Source organism: Bidens hawaiensis, unplaced genomic scaffold (genome assembly GCF_021521415.1).
Source record: "Bidens hawaiensis isolate Kalapana, Puna unplaced genomic scaffold, B.hawaiensis_p1.1 tig00002572_1, whole genome shotgun sequence".
Lineage (NCBI taxonomy): Eukaryota > Viridiplantae > Streptophyta > Magnoliopsida > Asterales > Asteraceae > Bidens > Bidens hawaiensis.
Window position 1 is genome coordinate 302,703 of NW_027491140.1, and position 8,656 is coordinate 311,358.

At 38.5% G+C, this 8,656-nt stretch overlaps 1 protein-coding gene across 1 annotated transcript; it reads right to left on the reverse strand.

Annotated features, from left to right (window-relative positions):
- Positions 1-268: 268 nt before the first annotated feature.
- On the reverse strand, positions 269-2,985 carry LOC143620459 (uncharacterized). The gene is made up of 5 exons (XM_077092155.1): positions 2,758-2,985; positions 2,087-2,431; positions 1,692-1,775; positions 1,251-1,595; positions 269-625 (listed from the first exon to the last, which is right to left on the reverse strand). The coding sequence occupies exons 1-5, from the start codon at positions 2,983-2,985 to the stop codon at positions 269-271; spliced, it is 1,359 nt and encodes a 452-aa protein (XP_076948270.1).
- Positions 2,986-8,656: the final 5,671 nt, after the last annotated feature.

Sequence of the window (8,656 nt, forward strand, 5' to 3'; positions counted from 1 at the left end):
ATAATTGACAAAATGAGCATACCATGGTGTAGTGGAAATGGCTAACAACTGTTCATCCGGAAATCTCTCATTGATTTCATGTCTATCATCAACACCTTCCAAAGGAATCCTCGATAAGTGGTCCGCCACCACATTTTCACACCCCTTTATATCTCGGATCTCCAAATCAAACTCTTGTAACAATAAGACCCAACGAATCAACCGGGGCTTTGCATCTTTCTTCTCCTTGAGGTAACGAACCGCACTATGATCTGAATAGACCACAACCTTACTTCCCCATATGATGACCAAACTTATCCAAGGCGTACACCATTGCAAGTAATTCTTTTTCGGTAGTGGTGGAGTTCAATTGTGCCTTGGATAACGTTTTGCTTGCATAGTAAATCACCACCGTCTTCTTATCAATTCTTTGACCCAATACTGCTCCAATCTTGGTGTCACTAGCATCACACATAATCTCAAACGTCTTCGTCCAATCCGGCGGTTGCAAAATCGGTGCTTGCACTAATTTTTCCTTCAAAACATCAAACGCGTACGAACACTCATTAGTAAAATCAAATGCAACATCTTTAAGCAACAAATTGCATAAAGGTTTAGTAATCACACTAAAACCTTTAATAAACCGCTGGTAAAACCCGGCATGCCCCAAAAACGACCTTACCCCTTTTACATTTTTCGGTGGTGGTAATGAAGAAATAACCTTAATTTTTGCTTTATCCACCTCCATTCCCCGACTTGAAACTACATGACCCAACACTATACCCTCTTGTACCATGAAATGACTTTTCTCCCAACTTAAAACCAAATTAGACTCGACATAACGTTTTAAAACCTTTTCCAATTCATCAAGACATCTTTCAAAAGTTGACCCAAAAGTAGAAAAGTCATCCATAAATACATCAAGTGAATCCCCAACCATGTCCAAGAAAATACTCATCATATATCGTTGAAACGTGGCCGGGGCATTACACAATCCAAATGGCATCCACCTAAAGGCAAAAGTACCATATGGACATGTGAACGTGGTTTTGTGTTGGTCATCCGGGTGAATTGCAATTTGATTATATCACGAGTACCCATCCAAAAAAACAATAAAATTTTAGACCCGACAATTTTTCAATAATTTGGTCAATAAAAGGTAATGGAAAATGGTCTTTTGTAGCCGCATTTAACTTCCTATAATCGATGCACACTCGCCACCCGGTGACCGGTCGGGTGGAGATTTGTTCACCACTTTCGTCTTTAATTACCTGGATGCCGGCTTTCTTTGGGACTACCTGTGTTGGACTTACCCATGCACTGTCTGAAATAGGATAGATAATTCCCGCATCTAACCACTTGATGACTTCCTTTTTCACCACCTCTCTCAAGTTGGGATTCAACCTCCTTTGAGTTTTCTGAGTAGGCTTTGCATCATCAGTGGTGATGATTTTGTGCATGACTATAGATGGACTAATACCTTTCAAATCAGCTATAGTCCACCCAATCTCTGCCTTGTGAGCTTTCAAAACTTTCAACAACCCTTCATCTTGTGCCTCATCCAAATTAGAGGCAATGATAACCGGCAACGTCTCACCTTCTCCCAAAAACGCATACTTAAGATGACTTGGCAATTATTTCAATTCCACATTGGGAGGACAAATCAGTGAAGGTTTAGTATCTGAATTGATTTATGTTGGTAGACTTTCAACCTGATGAGTACATGGTGGTCTTCCTTCTTGCAATGCCAATGCATCTTGCTTCCTTTCCTCTAACTCCAATGCACAAATGTGAACCTGTTTAGAATCATCACAAACACAAATATCCAACATACCTTCCTCATACTCATGTGGTACACACCCGTCTATAATATCTGCCATAAAACATTCTTCACTAGCCAATGAATTAGAATTATTAGCAAACACATTTAAACGCATTTTTCTATTTCCAAAGGCCATATCAATTGTACCATACCGGCAATCAATAATAGCATGAGCAGTGTTTAAAAATGGCCGACCCAATATAGCGTTTTTTTGTTGTGTTGGGTCAATCGACGAGTAATCCAAAACCAAAAAGTCAACAGGATAATAAATTCCTCTACTTTTACAATAACATCCCACACGATCCCCCGAGGGAGTTTATGAGACAAATCAGCCAATACAACTGTGGTCTCAACTCGTTTAAGTGGACCAAAATCATATTGGTTAAACAAACCCCCTGGTAGGATACTCACACCCACTCCAAGATCCAATAGCGCCCGTGACATTTGAAAGTCACCCACTTGAATGTTAATTAAGGGCGCTCTCGGGTCTTGAAGCTTAGGTGGGAGGTCACCTTTAAGAATTGCACTCACTCGATCAGTTAAATCAACTCGTTTAGGAACTTTTTGTTGTCTTTTCTGAGTGCACAATTCTTCTAAAAACTTTGCGTACGCGGGTACTTGTTTTATTGCCTCAAGTAAAAGAAGATTGACTTTAACCTATTTTTTCCCACATCTCCTCCTTTTGAGGATCCCGTTTTAAAATCAACGTTTTTCTTACCTGGATCAATCAAAGCCGAAGGAAATGGAATTGGAACCTCTTCCACTTCCTTTCTTTTATCATTTAAAAGTTCATTTTGACCCAAATCTTTGTTTGAAAACGTGGATGGTTTAAGGGGTTGAATGGGTGAAGATTGTTCATCTTCACTTTCTACCCCTGTCACATCCTCTACCACACCTTCAACTAATTCCGGTGTGGTATTGATTTTAAACTCCTTACCACTTCTTAGAACACTTACCTGATTAACCCGCACATTGCAAGAAGTAGTATGAGTAGGGTTCTCCTTGGTGTCACTCGGGAGTTCACCTTTGTTCTTCTTCAAATTGGATACATCGGTTGCAAGTTGGCCCATTTGAGTTGTCAATGATTGAATGACCTTGTCACGAATTTCATCCTTTTGTACACGAGCTTCATCCAACTGATTCCTTTTCTGCATCTCTTGCTGCATCATCTTTAACATGTCCATCACTTCATTCCCACTTGATGAACTTTGACCCGAAGACCCACTTTGGTTCCCACTCGATTACTGAAATTGACCTTGATTTCCTTGGTTATTCCCACTTTGAACATTTCTTTGATTGAAGTATTGTTGACGAGGAAGAAAGTGAGTTTGAGAAGTCCCTTGGAAATTAGGATTGAGTTGAGTTGAGTTGATTGATTTCCATAACAGAAATTTGGATGATTTCTCAACCCGGGATGGTAAGTGTTTGAGTTCATGTTATAATTCCGATTACCACCTCCTTGACCTTGAATGGCATTTACCTCTTCAGCTTGCCCTTCCACACCTGGACACATATCACTAGCATGTCCCAACCCGTTACAACTCGTGCATACATCATACACTTAATTAGAAACTTGAGGTACTTCATTTTTAACCACATGCACTTGTGGTCTTGTAATAGCCGGCCTTGCTCTTATTGCGGTTTGAGCTTTCTCTTTTATGTGACCGACATTTGCTCCAAGAATGCCCAATAATCTTGTTCATAATTGGTACCGAATGTACCATTTGTGATTGACATTAAATCCCTCTCATCTTCCGCATTCAACCCCTCATGAAAAGCTCTCAACAACTCCCAAAGAGAAATACCATGAAGGACAATTCTTTATCATCATGTTGAACCGCTCAAATGCTTCATGAAACATCTCACCCGCTTGTTGTTGGAAGCTTCTCAAACTTCGTCTCACATCATTAGTCTTTTGGGCCGTGTAAAACTCTTCCAAAAATCTTTGTTGCATCTCAGCCTAAGTATAAATTGATGCGGAAGGCAATGTGTAAAACCATCTCTTTGACTTATCTTCTAACGAAAATTGGAATAAACCCAACTTAACCTCATACGGTAAAAAACCTTGACCCCTGATCGCGTTGCAAATAGAATCATATGCCTCCAAGTGAAAATAAGGTTCCTCCGTTGCTAGACCCTTATACTTTGGTAAACTTTGGAGCGCATTGGTTCTAACCTCGAACGTTCTTCCATTCTGATTTTGAGGAATAACCGCCGGAGATGGGTTATTGGTGATGACCGGTCTAAAGTGAGCTTCAATTCCCCTTACCATCTCTCTTGTATGCCTTCTTGGTACCCCCAATGGTACTCTCGGTTGGCCCATTTGCCGGTAAACGGGACTTTGTTGTGCATATTGTTGAAATTGTGGTTGAGGATTTGGTTGTTGAGGTTGTTGTTATTTCGGTTGTTGTGGAACTTGTTGCAATGGTTGTAGTTGTTGTATTTGATTGACATTCGGCCCACCCCATTGTTTCACTTGTTGTTACGGTTGTTGTTCGGGTACATACCCAAACTGCCCTTGAATCCTCAACTGATTCCCATCAACTCCACTTGCATATCCCTTTTCATACTCTTCATACCCTTCATTGTTATCTCCATAATGTGGCCCACTAAATAAATGCGAGCTTGTTCTAGGACCCGGTGATACATGTGTTATGGGTGGGTCTTGAGGAAATATGTATGGTTGTTGATTGAAAAGTGGATGTTGTTGAGGTTGGAAAGGTGATTATTGTGATGAATTTGATGATTGTCCTTGAATAGGCATGTTGGTCAAAGGTGGGAGGTTAGATGGTGGTTGAAAGCTAAACACTGTTGAAGTAGGCTCGCTTGTAGGACTTGTAGTAGTAATTGGTTCAGTGGATGGTGGGTTTTGTGGATTGATGGGTGGTGGCATTGGCGGTAAAGTTTGATCCGAAGCCATGATTGTGGTGTCAGTTGTTCGATTTTGTGTGCTTGGTGACCCAACAATCTTATTCTCCCTTTGAAGAATCCGATTCTAACGAAAAGTTCTCTCGATTTCAGGATCAAAAGCTAACGGTGATGAAGACCGAGAGCGTCGTGTATGCATATACCTGAAAGTACCTGTACACTTGCACAACCCGAGTAAAACTGACAATAACAAGTAAACGAAAACAACAAAAGTAACACACGTTGCGCACTACTCCCCTGCACTAGCGCCAAAATTTGACGTGAGGTCGAAGACTTACTCAAATTTAAACCAAATACAACTAAATAGATAGTGGTAAATGGGTATTGAACACAGGGAGTTTGTGAAATATGCGTTAACAAAGTAGTTTAGCAATTAAACTATTATAAAATGTAAATGACAAAAGTAATTTTCAAGTTGGTTTTTTATTTGATTTTAAGAATTAATTAACTAACACGAAAGTTGTAAACAATTGATCAAGAAAGTATTTCTCTTGGAATTCGGGTTATTAAGCAACACTCTTGTTAAAGTTCAATAGATAAATCATAATATCTTGATTTTGTGTAAATGTAATTGTTTGTGATTAATCAAGAAGTAAGTACTCGGATTACTAGAACGTGAGGTTGTTACTTGTTAATCAATCAATATGTTTTTAACCCTAATTCCTTCTACTAAATCTCAATTGTCAACGACACCAAGAACGTATAGAACGAAACTAGGTTTAAACAATATGAACAAGTTACAAACAATCAAACAAACATCATAATTTTACTAACATAAACAATTAGATAACCAATCCAAATTCAAGAACAATAAACATAAATGTATTATGAATAACCTTACATCCAAGAGAAACACCAAAGGGTTTAGCCACATGATTGGCATCATTAATTCAATCTTTAATCCAAGCACTAAAAGATTATAGTGTTAATCTTCAATTAGAAACACCCAAAATATTGTTCTAAGGCACCAAAATCACCCCCACAATTATCTAAGTCGGAATAGAATGAAAGGCATGTCAAAAGGCAAATAAAACATCTTTTGCGAGATGAAACCGTCACCAGCGCCCAGGGTCCACCATAAGCTACGGTGGCACCATAGCTTACGGTGGGTTTGAAACCCCTACGCTGGAATCTCTCTGTTTACAGCAGATCAACTACACCAGCCCCACCATAGCTTGCGGTGGCTACCGTAAGCTACGGTAGCCTCAGCTCCAATTCCCTCATGCTTCTTTGACTTGTTGACTTCCATCTCCCAATCTTGAGTCACTTGCTCCTCTCCATCTGAATATACTCTAGCACCCTTTTCCTTCTCATTTATACCTACATTCACACAACATAGTGTAGTAATCCAAATCCTTGAACTTACACATAAACAAACACATTTTAGTTAGAATTACTACACTTAAGGGTGGTTCTACAATCCACCCGTAAATATCAATATATCTCCTAGCTATTCTCTGCATATGATGTTCAAATTGAATCTGCAATTAATTTTCTTGATATCCAACAAGCAATTGGCATCCTTGTAGGTTGTCGTGCTGTTTGTATATCCTGTCAAAATTTGGAATAACCTATTGAATGGACTTGTTACCTGGGAATTGCGTATTTTTAATCAGCTTGAAACTCGTACACTCATATATTATTTACTTTTTTGCAATTTATAATTGTTAAATTGTTGGTTGGGATTGTTGAAATAATACATGGTAAATTCAAGTATCTGAAATAATTAGCCAATCTAATCATGGGATCAAATATGAATTTGGGATAGAGTTTGATAGATTGGTGCCTTGTAACAAATGGGCTAAAGGACTTAGAAACCTAACAAATTTGGACGTCTTACTGCATATGGCATGCTCAAACCTATTGTTGGCCAAATTACTGAGCAACCTTCAAAAATTAAGCATCTATGAGAATTGATTACACTCTGATTCTATCAAATCAAGCTGCGAAATCGGTTGATAAGATGATGAAAGGTGTAATAATCAATGGTTGTTTTATTAGATCACGAGAGAGTGTTACAAGATATGAATATGAAAGTGTTATAAAATGCCTAACTGTAATAATAATAGTTGTTTACGAATTTAGAGGATTTTGAAGGGATTATAAAGTGCGAAGTGTAACGCCCGTAAATTTCGTTAATCGGCTCGATCATTTATAAATGTTGGTCAAAAAGCCGGGGTTTCATCTTTCTAATTTAGAGCCTTGTAATACGTTTTAAAAGTCCGTTTGTCCATCCTTTTTTTCCCAAAACATCCCCTCTTACGACTTAAAGTATTATACTAGTATGTAGCATCCGACATTTTCGTTTATCGGCATGCACGTTGTAGAGTTTGTATATTTATCGGGTTTGAACCGGCTTACTTCGGGGACCTCCTTGTCATATCCATAAGTTGAATTACTTAAGTTTCATTCAAGTGTCACAACTTTCAACTTGGAAGGGCCAGAACATAACATTTTATATTATAATCAAAAACTAAAACCCTAGCCCTCCTAGAACCTGTGATCGGAAGCAGCAACTCACCCAAACCATCCGATTTTTCTCTTTGCAGCTGTGATTAGGCCATAAAAATCCAATTCAAGGTTATTGTCGTGTTCTCTCTAGCCTTTTACACCTTAAACCATCCTTATACATCGCGTATTGTTCGTTAAGGTTGAGTTTTGATGATAACAGTTTGCTGACAGATTCGTATACGTTTATTGTAGGGTCTGTAACTCGATGAAAATATACTTTTTTTGATATATTCTTGATTCCATGATGTTCTACTTTGAGTCTAGTTTCCAGAAAGGTATAATACGTAATTTTTGGACGAGATTTGAATACTTTTTATGATTTTATAAAATTGAGTGTCAAACCTGATGCGGGACGACGGATTGTGGTCCGTCTTCCCGACATCATAAACTTTTTTTTACAAGTATAAATTTGTTGGTTCCATTTCTGGAAGTTAATATTTTGAGTTAGGAACGAAACCCAATTGGAATCGTTTAATTTGGATTGGTAATGAATTTTATAAAAATAAAACCATTTTGTTGCGCAGCTGAAATAGCTGCACATACCTTTCTGTGTTGGAAGAATTTTTATGATTTTTGTGTCCACTAGAAAAATATAATAAAAATATTTTTATAAACTTAAGATATTTATGCAATACTGGTAAAAATTTAATAATTTAATTCCATGGTTTTCCTATGTAATAAAATACATCTTGGCATGCTAAAATCTGCATGTTATATTCGTATTGATCGATAAGTTCGTTTTAGGCTTAACCGGTGGCTGCCCTTTCTCGCATCTTTTGGGGCTGTTATAATTGAAGTTCGTGCTCTGTCAACTTCCTAGGTATGTCACTTACAACATACTAAAATTTCTTGGCCAATGGAGGTGTTTAGGTCGGTCAATCGATTTTAGTTCGAAAACTAGGTTTTATCGGGTGTAGAATTGTAAATTGTTGAGTTTGATGCGTTAATCAGTTGGATGACCAACCGAATCAGTTTGCATGGCCCTAGGGGAGTCTAAGGGCTGTGGAAAATTATATTTTTGATACTCGGGGCTGTTTTGGTTGGTGATTGGTCAATCGAGTCGGCGGTGCGCGAATTTTCGTTTAAATGTTAAATTGAATGTTGTAAAAAGGAACCGTCAACCCTGTCAACTCGGGAGACATAATTATGATGTAAAAAAAGGTTAAGATGGGAATTTAGTCCATTTGGGGCTGATTCGTTTGACAATTGGTTTTAAGATTTATTACGCGCGTATTCGACTCGATTTGATTACCGGCGGGTGAGTTGTGCATCATGGTTAGCCCCGGCCATAATCGTAGGATGGATTTGGTTAGTTGAAGGGTTTTAGGGCTGAGGTAAAGTAATTGGGTTTGGGTTGGGCCTGGGCCCAAGTTGTTGGGCCTGGGGCCAAGTGTTGGGCCTTGGGCTAAGTTGATG

Bases quoted from the DNA above. Each gene is read 5' to 3' on its own strand.
- LOC143620459 (XM_077092155.1), bottom strand. From the start codon at position 2,985: ATGGACATGTTAAAGATGATGCAGCAAGAGATGCAGAAAAGGAATCAG. The intron at 2,432-2,757 runs GTAAGTGTTCTA...CTTTTACTTGAG, and splicing joins GCAATGTGCGGGTTAATCAG to GCAATAAAACAAGTACCCGC. The intron at 1,776-2,086 runs GTAAAAGTAGAG...GATTCTAAACAG, and splicing joins GGATCGTGTGGGATGTTATT to GTTCACATTTGTGCATTGGA.